The following is an 18,612-nucleotide window of genomic DNA, read 5'->3' as shown; positions in this document are numbered from 1 at the left end:
ATTTGTGTAACATTTTTTCTGATATCAACATGGAAATTTAAGCCAATTTGTCTTGCACAAAAAAAACCATCTAATATAAAGATGAAATAAATTTAAATATGGATCTTTGTATGTTTTTCTATCAATAAGTCATTCTGTTATGGTTTTCAAGACTACATGCCTGAGGTAATAGTGGCTTGAAATTACATTTCTACATTTGGCATTTTTGAAAGTTCTAACTTTAATATTTTTAAGTTAGTCATATAGTTGGTTAGTATACTGTATGGACAAGTTTGTGCACACAAGCAAGGAATTTGACTCCGGTCCACTAAGATCATACTTCCACCTTGGATGGTAGCAGTCGTCTAGCCTTGTGGTATTTTTCCTTTGAAGGACCTATTCTCTGTGTTCTCTAAACCAGTCATCACTACCCCTGTTGTCTCTGAACCCAGCCGTTGATTCTGTCCCTGAGTAATCCGCTCATCCTCACGCTGCAAGACGCCTGGATCTCTGCTTTCCTAGAGTGACTACTCACCTGCTTCTGCTCTTGTCTCCTGGATCCTGGCTTCCAGAGCTTGTCCCTCTCATTCTCCTGTGTACCCTTCTCCTGATCTGTGCTCACTGGAGTTCACCATTTATCTGCTACTGTGGACATCTGTGGACCTGGGCTTGGTACTCAACTGCTTTTATGTGAATCCAGGATTCCTGTGTTCCTGGAACGTCTGACATTAGATAATCTCCAAACTGTATGATCCTCTACCATTATTAAACCTTATATATGTGTCCTTCATAACTCAGTTTGAGCTTTACTAAGAGACTCTTTGTCTGCATATTTTGGTCCCTTAAACTTGCTGATTTACTGTACACACACACACATATTTATATATATACCGACAATAAAGTAATAATAATAACAATACATTTAATAAGTGTTATTTTTAATGCCAGGTGTTTTATTTAGAAGAAAATACAAATGAATTGAATAACATGCGTATTGTGACTTTTATTTTTAAAGGCTCATAACATATCCGGTTCGTGTCGAAGTCCCTCCGGGTGACGGTGCAGATTTATCAAGTAGCTCCTGCATGGCATGGTTGACAGGACAGTCATCAGTCAGAGAAACGAGCTGGTCGTTTTTATCAGTCTCAGACACTAAGTAAGCTGGTAGAAAAAGCTGTTACTCGGTCTCTTCTGATAGTTTGACCCGCTGTCGCCAAACGTTATTCACGTTTGTCGTCGCTCTGTTAACGTTAGCTAACGAGTGAACGTTGCTCTCTGAAAATGGCGGATGTACCGTCGGAGAAGAGTCTGGACGATTTCTTTGCCAAGCGGGACAAAAAGAAGAAGAAAGAGAAAGGGAAGGGCAAGGAGTCCGCGGCCGGGCCCACGTCTAGTGCGGTAAAAAAGACCAAGAAGGAGAAGGAAAAATCGACGAAAAACGAGAACCAAGACGCGCAGATCGAGAAGGTAACGGACGCTAACTAACGTTACTGCCCGCTAACTTTCCACACACCGGCGTCAAGTTAATATCCACGTTTGTCACCTTCTCACATCTGCTCTTCTGCATTTCACCAATTTATGAGGAAAACTGTGGCTGTAGCTTCTGTTTTGACCCGCTGCTAGCATATGTTTGGCCCTGACATATTCGGGTAGTGCTTGCTGTCATTCCCCTCTTTGAATCGTGGCTTTCCAACTAGGCCGAGCTGCCATTTGTCATATGTTTGTTTATCGGCCTCTAGCTGACAAATCACACGAAGTTATGATGGAGTGACAGAGGCAGAGTTTTTTTTTTTTTTTTTTTAAGCTTAAACCATGCGTCACGCTGGTGGTGTACTTCATCTAGATGGCCATGGCCCGGGTAACCATTTCTTTGGCAGAGCTGGCTCAGGTCTTGATGTGGTGCCTCACTAAGCTAAGCATTACCAAAAAATATACAATACTTACTTTTTTGGTACGGATTTATAGAAATCTAAATTTCTAATGTCTTTGCAGAATGAAGACAGTTTTAAGTGCGTTATCGGACAGTCCTATACCAAAAAAACCGTAGTGCTTTATCGTAGACTGCAGGATTTGATCATTTGGACACATGAAAAGATACTTCAGTATTTCTAGACATTTATCTATATGATGACACACTGTTAAAATAACATAACATGAAAGTATGATAGATATATGATAAAAATCTTTCAGTACTGTTTATCCACAAGTCGCTGCTGATAGTAGCATGGATTCATAAGCGTAGTGCTAAAGCATGGAAGATGATATGATTTTAGTATGTTCATCCATAATGACTGTGGATAGGTCAGATTGTTTGGTAGGATAAAAATATTTTTTTCTGAAAATACCATAAATGTTCAGAAGTTGAAAGTTTCAAATCTTCTTTCATAATAAGTGGGTTAAGCAAAACAAATTAATCTTTCAGTATTTAAGTTTCTCTCAATGTTCTTGTTGTTATCGAAGCTATTTTATCTGTTATGATAACACTAACAATTGTAGGCAATTTTTTATTTTATTTTAAGGTTAAGTTAGTGTTTTGTTTTGCCTAGGAGGATGAGGAATGGAAGGAGTTTGAGCAAAAAGAAGTGGACTACAGCGGGCTCCGGCTCCAAGCTTTACAGATAAGGTGAGAGTGAAATTTCTATCTGACTTTCATGACTCCTTGTTCACACACGTCATCAACATTTCAAAACAGGTCCCTTGATAAAGTTATCAGCCTGTCAGCCTCCAAATACGTAGAATACATCTAAACCTTGGCTAAATTTCACTACTACCTGCCCAATGAAAGGGCACACAGGTGTTATATCCACAGGTTTGTTTTTATTTTGCTGTCTTTGTGTACACAGGTAACCTGGTCCCAGGCCTGTGAACCTCTGCCTGTGTCTGATCCCCCCCCCCACGCCAGATAAAATAGTGGAATGATTGTGGAATTCAGCTACTAAACTAAGATACTATCAGCTCACAAGGACAGTAGGCAGTGCTTGGCTGAAAAAGTCATCAAAAGTTCTTTATTTGTCCTTCGGTATAGATCGAAAAAAGAACTGCTTCCATTTTCACTATTCTTAGTTTTAGTTGCAGCTTCTCTCAGATTTTAGTACAGAACTGCCTTGTTTCAATGCCAGATTCTTATCCTAAAAACTCCAAACTGAGGTGGAAAAAGTGCCTACATCAGACTGTTGTAATGACAGCATTGGACTAACAAACAAACAAACACCAAACGACAATGGAATGATACAGGCACAGATAGACACTTCATAGAGATTTGCTCCATAGACCCTTTGAACTGAGACAAAAGTGTAGTGTTTCATCTTTGACACTTTGTTTTTCCAAGGTGTATGACTCCCTAAATATGTGCAGTTCATTATGTGTTCACCTCTGAATGACTGTCCTCTGATTGCTTGCAGTGATGAGAAAGAGGAAGAGGAGTATGAGAAGGAGGAGGTTGGTGAGGATGGAGAGATTATTTTGGTCAGTGGAGACAAAGTGTCTGGGCCCTGGAACAAATCTAGCTCCACGTACACTCCTGCTGCTCCTGTTGGTGAGTAAACCAAATTCAGCTTCCAAGTTTTCTCCAAAAATGGAGCACAGCAATGAACAAGGGTAGAAAAAAGGATTTTCTTTCCACTGTGGCAATTTGATCAGCCTTGAGCTCATAGTTTTAACTCTTTAAAACGTAACTTGTCAGTGCCAACACACATTTGCAGGCTGTCTTTACAAAGTTGTATTTTGCATTGCCATAAGATTAAGATCGATCTCAATGATAAGAGTTGGCGATTTTTTTTCTTACATGAAATGGACAGGTCTTCCAGCTAATTACGCAGCAGAAATATAAGACTGAGCAGCGAGGCACAAGTTTAGCACATGTTTACAGTTACCACCCACTTGTGATATAAGCTTGCTCTAACAACTCATTTTGTCCACATTTTGACAGAAAGCACAGCCCAACAGCCAGTGATAATGAAAATAGTGCCACACTGAACTAATCATGTCCCTGGAAGAGAGTTAGAGCACATCAGTTAGGCTGACTCGCATACACTCACATGCTAATGTTTGGGCTGGTGTCACTGTAAAAGCCAGTACATCAGGACTGGGGCCTGATTAAAGAGAAGATGAACAGAAGAGAAAATGGTGACGACAACTCGAGTGTCGCCGTTAATGGTGAAACACCCAAATGGACACAGCCCAGACCTCAAAAGACGAGAGCATTGTTGAGAGCAAGGGTCTGGGGACTCTAGTATTTAGTAGATAGATGGATAGATGGATTAGATATTTCAAGTCCAACAATTGATTCATGTCGGACACGGTCGGACGTCGTGCTCATGATTCCTCTAGTGACGTCACTCCCTGGCCAATTAGTGGCCCGCAGTCTGTTGACATCACATTTTAGTACTGGCTCTGCTCGCTTGGAACCTCGGCCCAGGGGGTGCTAAAAAAAAAAGTACCTGCTACCAGGTACTATCCCCTAATGGAAAACCCCAAAACCCGAATTGAGTAGCCAAGTAGTGCTAGTGGAAAAGCCTCATAAAAATTAACTAATACCACCAACCTGTGATACTTGGTGCACAATAACAGACCTAGTTTATTTATTTGGAAATGACCAAAGAATTTAGTTTCTCTTCTTGTGTAAACCATGAAGCTTTAATATTTTAATTGTAGATTCAAGATTTATTTGGAGCTGACCAAATTGAGTGTGTTCTCCCCTAACAGGCTTTTGACTGTTCAGAATGAATATTTATTTAATTTATTAGAAATAATATTTTAATCTAAATTAACCTTATATCTTTACATGTCACTTGGGAGTAAAAAGGAACATTTAAGCTTGACTGAAATAGTACTTTGGTTTATATTGATATATGTAGTGATATATTACAAAATTATTGTGATAAGATTTAGTTCCAGATCATCCAGCCTTAATTCTAGAACTGAGATTTTGGGAAAAATTTAAATTGCACCTGTGACCTGAGCTTTGTGCCAATACAACTTGTGTTACAGTGAGCTTCCCAGTTTTATATGAATTTTGGGCATCCATGTTCTTTTTTTTTTTTTTTTTTTTTTTTTCAGATTTGTTTGTTTGTTCATTTGGGCAGCTAGTGAGATAAATGTTAGTGATAGTGATAATGATAGTTTTAAGGAGGTAACAGAGAGATATGTGATTGTTAGCCCGCTGAGTAGTGATTTGCAGGGCACAATTTTCCTGCACATTCAAAGCCACTCAAATGAATTAATAATATAAAAAATATATATATATAAATTGTGGGGGGTTTGTTTTGTTTTGTTTTGTTTTTTGTCATGAAAAATGAGCTTGTAGCCTGAAGCAGTTATAAATATCTATATTATATCTATCTAAATATCTAATTATTAAGGTTTATGCAGTTCACATTTCATAAAATACCATAATAATCTGCTTAAGGAGGGCTGGTTGTCTAGTGTAATTGATATTATCACTGTGTTTTCAGAGGATGTAGAGGTGCCTGAGGCGAAGCCTTCTGGCGTATATCGCCCTCCTGGTGCTCGGCTGTCCACCACCAGACGAGGCCCGAGCCAGGGGCCTCCAGAGATCTTCAGTGATGCACAGTTTCCCTCTCTACTGGCCACTGCAAAGCACGTCGAGACACGGAAGTAAGTAAAGTCTGGGAGAATCTTTTTTTTTTCCCTTTTTTTTTTTTTTTTTTTTTTTTTTGGTTCAGGCTGAGGTCTTAGAGTAGCTGTTTTGATTCACAACTTGTGAATCAGCTTATTTGTGTTGTAGAAACTTGAAATAACCACATGTACACGTCTGTAGCATCAAAGAAAAGAGGTAGGTCTTTTGAGATCAGTTAAAGAGATTGTCCATACTAATAAAAATAGATCTGTAAATTAAACTCCATATTTTGACAAACTTTAAAGTTGTGGTTTAACTAAAATGATGAACAGACTAAACAGATAATACCTTAAATCAAACTTGACTTTTCAAAAACAAATTTTCAAACTCTTTACGTTCTGCTAATATGTCTTCAAAAATAACATGACTGACACAGAAGTTAAGCTGTAAATCACTTTTTTTTTCTTTTTTTTTTTTTTTAGAAAAAATGATTCTGCCATGTTTCTATTTTACATCAAACAATGTCAGAACAACGAAAAACAAACTAAACTGTAGCCTTGAATAAGATCAGAGAGGAAGGATACCTACTACAGGACAAAATAGATTTTAAACAAATAATGTACAAACTACAAAATGTAAAAACCTTGAGAACCACATGGAAACCTGAGATTTGTGTATGATGTTAACCACAAAGCTATAAAGTAATTCCCTGCAGGTTTATTGTTGTTGTCATCTCACCATTTAAGCAAGATGTTTCAGATTAACACCAGGAGAGGCTGAGCTCAAAAATAGGTTGCATGCTGCGATGTTAAATAAACAAGTCTACCTTTGTGGTGAGGGACAGCTTGACAGTTGTTTTGTTATCAAAGTATATGGGCACAAGCTATACCTCCTGTGGTTTGTATGTTCATGTTTTGAGAACCAGGACGCTCGTGGCTATATTAAAGGTGCTTTATGCGTTTTCAATGAATTTGTCAAATTCTCATTTCATAACTTTCAACAGTGTCAAAACAATAAAACCAAAAAAAAAAAAAACCTAACTTGTAGCCTTGACTAAAGAAGAGCATGGATGTCTTACTGCAGGACTGAATAGATTTCAAATAATTCAAACTAAACTAAAATACATGTGACACACAGCTTATTTCCACTCACCACTGAACCTAAATGCTTGACATGAAACTAAAAAATGTATACAATAAGACTATATATACAAGATACATTAGAAAGTTTGACTGCTTTTTAAATGACACTGCTGAGGTTGCAAGTATTGTATCTGGTGGTGGGCTATTCCACAAAATTTGGGAGCATAAGCCACATCTCCAGTATTTTTATAGACATGAAATTAGGAGAGCAGTTGTAGATTTGAGGACCTCAATGTATATGGATTTAAAAGTTCAACTAAATAGCCTGGACCTTAGCAATTTAGGGATTTATAAATTAATAAGGAGACCTAAAAATAATTTCTAAAACCTACAGGGAGTCAGTACAGTGAGGTCAGCACTGGTGTGATGTGATCTCTGTTTTTGTGTTGAAAGCCTAGCCGCAGAGTTAATATAGCAGGGAGACCAGTTATAAGCACACTGCTATAATCAAGTGTGTTTGAATGAACATGGCTGACTTTTTCTGCATCATGTTGGGTTAAAAAGGGATGTTTCTTGGCAACAAGGATCTCAGAGGAGTTCTTTTGATGGTCAATCTGTCTATTTATCTTTTGAATCAGTTAAGTCTGTAATATGTTCAAAAAGAAATATGAAGGTCACGGATTTGCAAGATGCTGCCAGTGTGGATGGCTGTTGCCATTTACCGTCACCTGTAATCTTTACGTAATTTATTTTGTAGAACTTTGCATCTGCTTTTTTGCTTTTCTTGCATCTGCCACACTTTGTCACATTAAGGCTGTTGAACATCAGGGACATGTCTACATCAAATACAGCTATGGCTAGGTGGAGAAGAAGAGTAAGTCTTCCATTTCTTCCAAGTTAAGTATTTTAAGTATTGTCACCTGAAATAAACTGGACAACCTCAGGAGCAGACCGGCATTTCAGTGAATGAATAAACTGTAGCGTGATGGTATTCACAAAGACCACGTTGGACCCATTGACCTCTGACTGCACTGTCACTCCAGGTGGACTTTTCATCTACCTGCAGTATTGGACAAGTGAGTTGGCGAAGAGTGAAAGAGGAGCTGTTTGCTTTACTGTAAGCAACTTATTTTGCAGATGTGTAGGTCATGTCCTTGGGCTGCTCTACCAAACTACAGCACCTTAATGATTGTGATCCCTTCTCCTTTCCTAGAGAGTTTACTTTGGACCTACTTACAGCTGTATACATCAAGCAATAAGCTGACACTGGTAGGCACTGTCATCAGCAAGCAAGTGACTATTTACTGTGGCTGGAGGTTTCAAATATGCAAGACTGAGAAAAGTCCTGCCACATTATCGTCATCACATCAGCTGTGCAACAGTCAGTGCAGTCATGCTGAACCATGGTTATACTCCATACTAAGAAGCATACAATGCCCTTCCCCAGCTGCTATTAGGCAAATTGGACCGTGCTTCAATTCTGCTTTTCTCCTGCCTGCTGCCTATTCTGCATACCTATCTATAGAGAATGAAACAGAACAGACCAATCACCACAACCATGCAAACATGGACATTTGATGCAATATGTTGTCTTACTGCTTCAATACAACAACGATGTTCCACTTAGGTGTCAAGCCTAAACCAGCGAAACCTTTGGAACTCACTGTCGGAACTTATTGATGATTAACAGAACTTGTATCAATGTTCCGCTTTGTTTCCACAATCTTCATCTTGCTTTGCAGACAGGTTCTTGAGGCACTAGTCAGGTGGTAGATCTGAATCAAGCCCCAGGATTTTGAGGGAGGAATGGCTGGTTGCTGTACATGTTGGTGGCTGTCGTCTCTGATTGGTTGAACATCAGGATCGTCATGTCTCAGGCATCAAGCACAGTGCGTGAAGCGACACCATTGTCGGTTTAGACGTAAAACAGGGACTTCAGCCATCTGTGGTAAAGTGGCAAAGACATCACGTTTCTGCAAGTCTGGGTTCTGCACAAACAACAGCTATTTGTGACCATTTTACCCAGCTGCTGCAATTCTGGTACTAAAACCATGAAGCTTATTGTATTCGTAACACGCGCTGAAAAGACTGTGTACCTGTAACACTTTCCTTTCACATCTATCCCTAACCCCTTCATTCTGCCTTGTTCCATTTGTATAGGGCATCAGGTGGACTTGATGGTCCAAAAAAATACTACTTCTCATTGTTGTATTTTGGAGGCTCAGCACTGCTTTTTTACATGTGCTCTGCTTTTAACACCTGCTCACACTTTGAAATCACTACCCCACTTTCCCTATTGTCATGCTAATGTAAAATGAAATGTCTGCAAGAAGAATGTTTCCTGGTCTGCATCGCTTTCCTGGCAGATGTCTTTATAGATATTTTCAACCTGGCCATTCTTTGGTCCCTACATGTTTTAAGATCATCATTGTGTCCATCCAGAAAAAAACATATCTACAGTTTGCATACAAACAAAACGGATCCACAGATGATACTTGCCCACCACGCTTTCCTTACCCACCTGGTGAAGTGGGTATATGATACCATAGTTTCCTTTCAGCTGGTGCAAGCTCAGGGACTTTTGACTGAGCTGTGCCTTGTGTGGCTCAGTTCTGAACTTTAACATTCAGGCCCTGGGGTATGACCTTTTTTGCCACAAGTCCACAAAAACACACAGCTCCAATGCTATACCACCATGATTGACCTCATCACCAGGAATAGCAGGTATAATGAACACAACCCCATCTACATACCCAGGACACTTATGGAGAGAGTCAACAGCTTCAAGCTACTCTGAATCCAAATCAGGGCCTGAAGGTATTGAGTCAGTGGGGAGGACTGCAAACCAGCACCTTTTCTTCCTCAGGAGACTGAGCAGGTTTGGTATGGACAGACGAAACGATAGTCCTGGTATGGAAGAAGCTCTAAGTCGGACTTACAAAGCGCTGTGCAACTGATAACTCACATATCATCACCAGGTCTGAACTGCTGTCTGTGCAGGAGCACTGCATCTAAAGGAAATGTTCCAACAGCTTCTATTTAGAGGCCATGGCACTGTTGAAATGAGGAATTCTGTGAACCCACACATACAACAGACAGTCAGGCGCACACACACAGCATTTTATCTGTTTATTAAAATACAATGCAAGAACTGAGCTTGCAAACTAGTTTGCAATAAATGTATAGTGCAAATATTTGATCAACTTTAAAAAAATATTTTTTCTATACTTTGTTCCTCACTCTTGTAAACATTTATTGTGATTGTGCTTTTGCATTTCTGTTTGTTTTTCTTTGACTAATTGGACTAGAGATTAAAGAATTGAAATTTCTTACTGTATTGCCTGGAAAGTAACCATAAAGCTCTTGTATCTTGCATCAAAGTGAGATCTGTGAGCATAAATACATTCAATTTGCAGTCAGCAAATGCTCTCTGGTAAGGTGAAATCAAGCAGTGTTTGACTGTTTCTTGATAAATGGCTTCGAAGATTGTTTCATCTCTAAAGTGATGCATGTCTGTGTTTTAGGGACAGAGAAATAGAGAAGACCTTCGAGGTTGTAAAACACAGGAACCGTGGTAGAGAGGAGACCATTGGCCCTTCTATGCAGCATTTACAACTTGACAACCAGTATGCTATCCTGGGCGATAAGTAAAGCCGCTCCCCTCCGTCCCCTGGCCCCTCCAGCTTGGTCCTTCCCAGCCCCTTTAAGGAAGCTGAACTCCAGCTGTGTGGACTGCAGTCCTGACAAGAGCTCACGCTGCCACCATCACAGTGCTGGTTCCTCACACAAACACACAGCTTCACACATAAACACATTTTACAAATATCCGGTTGGCAAAACTGAAGGACTGCACCTGAAGGGGCTGTCGAAAGAGGGAATGATTGAAAAGGAATTAGCAAAATACACCCAAACATACAACACTGCAGCAGCAACAGAAGACGACGTAGTTGTCCTTTGTGGATTGTACTCAGAGCAGTGGCTGTGTGGCACAACTTCTCTCTGGACTTCAACTTGCTTTGACAAAGCCACAGCAGATTGAAGATGACTTTAGATAATGATTTTAAAACAAACAAAAACAAAAAAAAAACTTATGTGAAAATATCTATTTTTTGCAAGGTCAATATAACCTCTTCGCTCATGGTTATTTTGGGGTGAGTTTTTGAGTGGCAGTTGGGGTTTCGATGCTACCTCGGCAGTATAGCTGGTGGTGACCATGTAGACTGAGCTTTTTCTTTTTTTTTGTTTTTTTTTTTGTGCTGTATTGGTGAATGGGAGCAGACACCAGCCCCTTCCACTTACAAGTTGACCATCAGGCTCTTTGATTTAGAAACTTGAAGCTTCATCTTTTTTCTGTTCTTGATGGTGATGATGACGACATTCTGCAAACATGTATGGAGAAGAAGCGATAGGTTGTGGTCCTCATTTAGAATTTCTATAAAAAAGTGGCCTTACTGATGGAGAAAAACTACTTTGACAGAGGACTTTGCTTGTCATCTCACAGGTTATCGCCTGCCCCTGGATCTATCCCACTTTGTGAAGTAAAACAACATACACACAAAAAAAAATCCACTCTGGTCAAGAATGTATTGCTGTTGTAGTTTGCTCAATGATCACAACTACTGTTTTTATATGCACTGTTTGGTTTTACTACCCATAAGATTAAGTGGAGCATGTTTCTAATCCAAAAAACATTCTTTTGGTAACAAATGTTACGTCAACACAGTGACAACCATACTTGTAGAGGTTGTACAATCATGTCAAAGTGGAACCTTTCAACGCCATTTCTGTTTTTTCTTCATCAGGACCCTTTCTCATAAATGTTCATACTGCTTTAGCCCTAAGTGCAGCCATGTAGAACAGGGATCTTGTGCATTATTTCATTTCCAGAGAGATACAGCAACTACTTGTCTGTAAACATAGATTGTCACCAAACCAACAGAGTACTATCCACTTACAGTGGTATACCCAGTTAAAATCAAACAGGGTTTACTACAAGTGTAGTTATGTTTATCAAGGTGAAGAAGAACTGGATTTATATTCTGTTTCTGTCCTTTCCATCAAAGAGGTCAGGGGGTGTTGATCCTGGCTGGGACATTTTGGACGTAGATTTTGTGATGAAAAGAGAAGAGCCTAACACACAAAATAAAGTGATCCTTCTGGCTTATGTCTTGTCTGAGTCTTTAAAGTTAAAAGCTGATTTTCAGAAGATCTGTTGGTTATCAGGTAAACACCCGCTGTCTCTCCCATAATCACTTACTTCATTCCTGAGAACCTGTTTTGGTCAGAGTAGGTGCCGATTTATCCACTATCTGTCAAAATCAAGTCTTTTCTGGGGAGTGGTTACAAAACATATTAAGAAAGAAAGTAACTTTTCTCACAGAAGACACAGGATGTTTATTTAAAGTAGGCAGTAACACCAGCAGAGTATTTAAGATTGTAATTTCTGTCATCTGTTGAACCCCTCTTCTTTCCTTCATTTTTGCTTCCCCTGAAAAAAACAGGACAACCAACATTTACGCAACTTAAAATAAATATTGGTAATTACTTGCTACATAACCTTGCTTTCTTATATATCATTTTTAAGGTTTATTGTCATGTTAAATGCTATGATACTTGCAGCATCATAGAGATGTTAATTGTGGTGAGTGCTTCATAGTTTCTTACCTGAATCACATTTCCATCAGTTGGTTCAGGTGGAAAACCATTGTAGTTTTCCAAAGGGCTCCATTCACCCATCTGAAGGTAAATTAATTATTTCAGGAACTTAGAATAAACTTGAGTACTGCAAGAATGCAGATCCCATCTAAAATATATTCTTTTTAAATATGTGATCGTTCTATATAACACTTCTAACACAATGGAGCAGTCCTAAGAGACTAAGTTGTTTGAAAGGTAATGTTTGGTTTACAATAAATATATGAAGATAAAAAAAGCAGACTGTTACCTAGACAGCCTTATCAGAGACTATCTTATAGACAGGCCACTGTCTTTACCCTTTTTAACATTTTAGACTTTTTGGTTGAAGTGTGTTTGTTTTCCTGATAAGTTGAAGATTTGCAGCCTATTAAATTTTTTGTGTATAAAATGTCAAACAATAACCAACAATGCCATTTATAAAGCATAAACTGTTTGTCCCACCTTTAGTCCAAAACATAAGGATATTAAGCCAATAAGACAAAGAAAACCATAGATTTTTGATGCTCTTTCTGCATTTATTTCACTATTTCACTCAAAGATTATGGGCTCCACTTCCTCCTGTTTGTACTGTTTCTGGCCACAAGGAGGCAGTGTATCCACACTGTAGGGTACAGTGTGCAGCACATAATGGTTGTTACTGCTGTTTAAAAAAAAAAAAAAAAACAGACCTTAAGTCTGGGAATGGGTTCAGACTTCAGAGGTATTTTTGTGATCTTCCATATCTCTTCTGTCTGTTTGGGTTAATAAAATGTTTGGCCTGGCTGAAATATTGGATTTGAATCAAATATTTCTATCAACACTGTGTCAGTACATTGTGTTTTACAATGGATAAGCTATGGCAGGCTCAGTTTCCCAGCAGTCTGAGAGAGAGATCTTTCGGATCATGAAATCACCTTCAAATACTGGACTAACTAAGTCCCATTTTCTAACCAAATGTAATTGTCTAAAAGTCAAAATCCTCTCAGGAATCCAAAGGCAAACGAAGATATTGGAATTTCAACAATCTGTACCTTACCAATAAGACATTCGGTGACATTAAAATGAATTACAGGTCAGAAATAAGGAGTGACAAGTATTTATCTTGAACATATATGAAAAAGTCTTGTGCCAAATTGCTAAAGTTATTTTTGCTCTTGAAAATCAAGATTTCCTAAAGGTAATGGCACGTGGTGCAGAGAACCAGTTCAAATCTTGCTGTCTCTTCTTTTTATGAAAACCTGTATGAGTATATTTAATGAGACAGACTCCCATGATTATCTGTATTTATACCTGTCATCTCAGAAGATAAGAAATCCAAATGCGACCTAACTCACATAGATTGCTGATGTTGCCTCTTCAAAAAAAGTGTGTTACCTGCTTAATTCCTAAAACATATATATGTACTGTATATACTCATATATTTCTATACACTGTTTCTAGCTGCAGCCGATGTGTAGGGTGAAGACCTTGTATAGACCTTACATTATTCATGAGCACCTACCATGTCATCTGCTGTGTCTTCTGCAGATGCCGCTGCGTCTCCATTGGACCACTGAAATTGAATTATATAACACTTGAATTAACCGACTTATCAAATAAAAATCTGTTAATGTAGCATCAGTAGTAACTTAGTAACTGAACCTTCAAAGACAATATATATATAAAAGAAAGAAAAAAAAATGTATATATATATATATATATATGTGTGTGTGTGTGTGTGTGTATATATGTATACGTATATATATATATATATATACATACACACATCTAAGTTTGTGCTCTTTATATTTTAAATCAAAATTGTTCAATTTAATAATGAAGACTAGCTCTGGCACCTGTGTTTAACACTTACCTGCTAGTTAGTAATAGTCCTTCAATAAAAAAGTATATGAGCTTTGGGTAACACCAATCAAGTATTAGAAGTGCAGTGCTTTGTTTAACAGACATCATACAATTACACATAAGACAAGCAGAACAATTGTAGTTATTTATTGTTAATCAATTACAGTTACATCTGGGAAACATCCACTTATCTTACTACACTCACTTACCGAGGCGGAGAAAAGAAATGCCACCAAACAGAGTAGTGCAAGACCTCTCATTTTGAACCTGAATTAGCTTGTCATGCTCATACTCCTGTTTTATAGTGGCCATGTCACCATGTCAGTAGGTGGAGACTAATATTGTTTTGTGTTGCAAAGTGTTTTGAGCTTTAGTTCTAGTTTAATTTCAAAGTCCAACTTTGTACAAATGTAAAATAGCTTACTCTCACAGCCTCTGCTGACTGCAAGTAAAAAGAATTACACACATGTACATGTATGTACATACATATATACACACACATACAACTACAGTACATACATATATACACACAGATGCATACATAGATATATGTCATGCTAGACAGCCTTTTCCACCATTACTGACACATGATATGAGGGAATATCTTCTATATAAATGATATTCATCCTTCAGTAGTGTTCAGAGACTTGTAGAATCAGGACCATGGTACTTTGAAGCTGCTCTAGCAGCACGTGGTTATTTTTTCCATTAATATTCTCTCTATGAAATGTAAGAAAAGGTGACAACTGGTACGTGCATCTTGGAGTATTTTCTGACTCACCCAGACTTTTGCACTCATCAGTTGCATATTTTCCAAATGAAGATGCCAATCTTTTAAAAAACAGCTCATAAATATATTTTTCCTATTTTTATTCAAGGTTTTTAAGATTCGTAGCTCAATAGTGTGCATGGCAGGAGTTAGCTATTCATTACCATTTTGAGATCAAATACAAGAAACTACAAAAATGAAACGGCAGCTTATTGTTAAAAAGATTTAAAAGCAAATAGTGATGACAAATTTTGTCACCTTTGGTAAACTGACCTATGGTGAACTGATTATTTTGACTGTGCTATCCCTGAGGACACAAAGGCAGCGTGCTGTCGGACTTTGTGCCCCAGTGGGTAAACAAGTGGACCTTCCCAGATCATATGTGCAGCATTTCAATCTCATTATAGCAACGCCACCATTCATTACCTTTTGTTAACCCCTAACTTGTTTTTTTACAATCCAAATGAGGTGCTCAGCAAGAATATAGAGTATGTACAAAAGGATTTTGGATTTTTGAATCTGTTGAGCTGATCCTTGTGCCATGTGTCAGCTTTCATTTTTTGGTACTTTCCTAAAGATTGATTAAATATTTGGAGTTGATTGCTAGTGCAATCTCAGCTTTTTGCTGTTCTTGAGTTCTGAACAGTTTCTTACCTGGGTGTCACCTCCATCAGCAGTTAGCGGTGCGAACCCATAGGTATTTTCAATTGCCTGCCTGGTACCTTTCCACTGAAGGAGAAGTAAGTCAGCAACGCTTTCCATGTAAGCATGATAGATGAATTATCGATCACGTAATTTAATGATAATGCCAATATTACACTTGTGTATGTTAACATTCTTCTACCTCCCCAGATATTTTATTGTATGAAAGTTACATACTTGCAGTGTCTCATTATGTCCTCTGCCGTCTGCTTCTACCTGAAATAGAAATGCATGTTTAATAAAAATCTATACTTATTTAACTGAATCCAACAACATTTGCTTTTTTTTGTTACAAGGTTATCATATTTGGATATTGCATCGAGCAGCAAAATAATCAAATCCACCTGTTTCACAGAAATACCAGCAGTGTGATACATTATCTAGGCCTTTACTCCAGCTTCTTCTTGGAAATTAAACATCTTCATAAAAATAAAATTCACATTTATTCCTGCTTAATGGTTACTCCATGCACACTGAAAACTCTATGAAAGAATCAGAAATCTTGCACCAATGGCAATACATTATGTATAGGTTAATTCTTTGCATGCCGGTGAGGAGTGGGTTTCAACTTAATCAAATAGATAATGAGACAGATGTTTAAAAACCAGGGACCTTAAGAACCTGAAGCTGGTTTTGAAGCTTCTCCTTTTCCTCCAAATATAATTCAAATTTCTAGCTCCATCATTAGTGACAAACCGTCCTAGTACCATTGTCCAGCTCTAGTTCACCTTCAGCTGGTGGAAACGTAAATCAGAACCAAGCAGTGTGAAGATGATGTAGCTACTATACCAGACACAGATGAAACCATTTTCCTGATGACTTCAAATGTGATGACCAAACTCAAAAACACTTTCAAATCTAAACTGAAAGCTCTGCTGTTGTCTTTCAGACCGTGCTCGGAATCATTATGACAAGCACCACCTGGTGTGACCAGCCATGGGAACTCCACTACCACCACATCTGTCAGGGGACAGACCAACCAACTGCACCCTATAGGCCCGTTCACCTTTATAAACATCTGCATTGTGGCCACTGCATCTCAGGGTACCACTAGTGGTGGTCAAGGGTATGTCATGACCCATGCCCAACTTAGGAATCACCATCTCAAGGAGGGATCCCAAGCTCCTCTGGCCAGACATTGCTTGCATAGTATCTGCAGCTCCATGCAAACCAGGATCCTGAAGCGTTGCCTTTGGGTAGTGGCCGCATCAAAGACTGACCCCTGTCTCTCAAAGGCCAGGAAAAAGCCCAAGGAAAAGTCTGCCTTGCTTATTATATCCTGCAGGGATGTGATGGACATCACACAGATTTTCCCTTGCAGTTCAATCAGCATCTTTAATACAATGGGGAGTTTCATTTGAGAGATGACAAGGATGTTAATATGAATATATTTGGTAATGTGGATAACGACAGTGACGAAGATGCCATTTTCCCCACGGCCTGGTAGCTTTATTAACTATGAAACTCAGCCCCAGAAGTTCAGCAGTCAGATTCCTGCTCTAAGCCTCCCTGGGATACATTGGCAGTTACCCTTCCCATGCAAAAGGAAGAGAGGGCAAGTTTTTCATCTTGGTCCCAGTCATTGTTGTGTAATATACATTCTCTTTACACCCCTGTTTCAGATTTATTTGATTTCATTTAGCTTTAATTGATTGTGTGCTGTTTACTTATTGATTAATCTTTTTAGGTTTTTATTGTTTTCTTTGCCGATGTAAAATATTGCCTTGTATGAAATGTTCTATATAAAAAAACAGCCTAACCCACTAAAGAATTTGCTGATATTCAAACCATTGCAAAGAAAGTGTAGTAAAATTGCATTTACCCAATGCCAAACTCAATAAAAACAGCGTTTCCTGATACCATCAAATGTGAAGAGAATTATTTAGTGGTTTCAGTCACTTACCTACTTTACAGCAGCCATAACCAAATCCTTTATTTAATTTCTAAACATCATCTCACTGCATCTCAAACTGTTGAAAGCAGATGAAACAGTATAGTGAAATCAAATCTCTGACTCACCTTTGATGAGTTGGTTGTTGTGTTAAACTCAGTTCCTTTTGGCCACTGAAAAATTTAATTTAAAAACAATGTAATCATATTATTGTTGTTCATTTTCCAATTTGATGGCAAATAATAAATAAAGCACTTTCAAAGACATAGCAGCAACACAGGCTCATACTATATTCTTTTACAGATTTGTGGGCGTAGGAAAAAATATAGAAGTAAAATGTATTTCTACTTATTCATGGCAGTGTTGTCACAATGAAAATTAAAAATGTTTTGGGAGGGTGGGACTTTGATCTTCAAAAGTAAAAAAATATGATCTAAACAATGTGTTTTTTTTTTTGTTTTGTTTTTTTATATATATTGAACAGTAACAATGATCAAACAGTGACCAATTATCATTTTATTGTATATTTAAATCCTTAGGGATTTTGTTTTCATTCATAAATCTTAAACTTATTGAACAATAATTTAAACTGAGTAAAGAATTAGATTTTTGATAAGTTTAAGTAAACTGAATAAAACTACACAATATATATAGCAGTTAATTTGTTTGCAGTGATATCTTAAAGGAATATCCTGTCAATCAAAGCAGTATGAGCCGTCTCACCTTGAAAATAAATGAGTTTACTATCTGTACAGATACCTGTTCTGCAGTGCTCAACTTGTAGGTTGACTCAAATTTTGTGCTTCACTTTTTTAGCTTAATGTTTGTCAATATTTTTTTTTTGGTTAATTTTTTTTAATATGCTCATCTAAAAACATTGACATTGATTTTCTAACTTGCATTTATTGTCTGATCCTGATTCTTTTCATCTAGAGGCTAATTGTTTTGATAGGATACCCATAACAAATCCTAACATTTTGTTGAAATCACACATAAGTTCATGTTTCTTTCTAAAAGGAAAATGAGAGGGGACAGACAAAACAGTTAGAGAAATACTCCAGAAATTAGCCAGATCAGGTGCTTTCTGCATAAT

General features: G+C 37.9%; 1 protein-coding gene and 1 long non-coding RNA gene across 4 annotated transcripts; one reads left to right on the top strand and one right to left on the bottom strand.

Annotated features, from left to right (window-relative positions):
* The first annotated feature begins 1,022 nt into the window (after window positions 1-1,022).
* Window positions 1,023-17,473, top strand: cdv3 (carnitine deficiency-associated gene expressed in ventricle 3). Of its 3 annotated transcripts, none has more exons than XM_026292133.1 (5): window positions 1,023-1,446; window positions 2,526-2,602; window positions 3,381-3,514; window positions 5,433-5,595; window positions 16,518-17,473. In XM_026292133.1, the coding sequence occupies exons 1-5, from the start codon at window positions 1,261-1,263 to the stop codon at window positions 16,537-16,539; spliced, it is 582 nt and encodes a 193-aa protein (XP_026147918.1). In that variant the 5' UTR covers window positions 1,023-1,260; the 3' UTR covers window positions 16,540-17,473. The 3 variants fall into 3 exon arrangements, with proteins under 3 accessions (XP_026147918.1, XP_026147917.1, XP_026147916.1); XM_026292132.1 differs by lacking the exon at window positions 16,518-17,473 and adding an exon at window positions 10,164-11,803 and having other exon boundaries at window positions 2,529-2,602; XM_026292131.1 differs by lacking the exon at window positions 16,518-17,473 and adding an exon at window positions 10,164-11,803.
* On the bottom strand, window positions 12,014-14,436 carry LOC113121541 (uncharacterized). The gene is made up of 4 exons (XR_003294746.1): window positions 14,367-14,436; window positions 13,817-13,867; window positions 12,304-12,375; window positions 12,014-12,127 (listed from the first exon to the last, which is right to left on the bottom strand). It is a non-coding gene; the product is annotated as an uncharacterized LOC113121541 (long non-coding RNA).
* Window positions 17,474-18,612: the final 1,139 nt, after the last annotated feature.

This window comes from Mastacembelus armatus, chromosome 20 (genome assembly GCF_900324485.2).
Source record: "Mastacembelus armatus chromosome 20, fMasArm1.2, whole genome shotgun sequence".
Classification (NCBI taxonomy): Eukaryota; Metazoa; Chordata; class Actinopteri; order Synbranchiformes; family Mastacembelidae; genus Mastacembelus; species Mastacembelus armatus.
The sequence above is the reverse complement of the archived record's forward strand: the minus strand, read 5'-3'. Positions and strand labels throughout refer to the sequence as shown.

Coding starts and splice junctions, on each gene's coding strand:
- cdv3 (XM_026292131.1), top strand. CDS start 1,261: ATGGCGGATGTACCGTCGGAGAAGAGTCTGGACGATTTCTTTGCCAAG. Junction 1,447..2,525: donor AAGACGCGCAGATCGAGAAG/GTAACGGACGCT, acceptor TGTTTTGCCTAG/GAGGATGAGGAATGGAAGGA. Junction 2,603..3,380: donor CTCCAAGCTTTACAGATAAG/GTGAGAGTGAAA, acceptor GATTGCTTGCAG/TGATGAGAAAGAGGAAGAGG.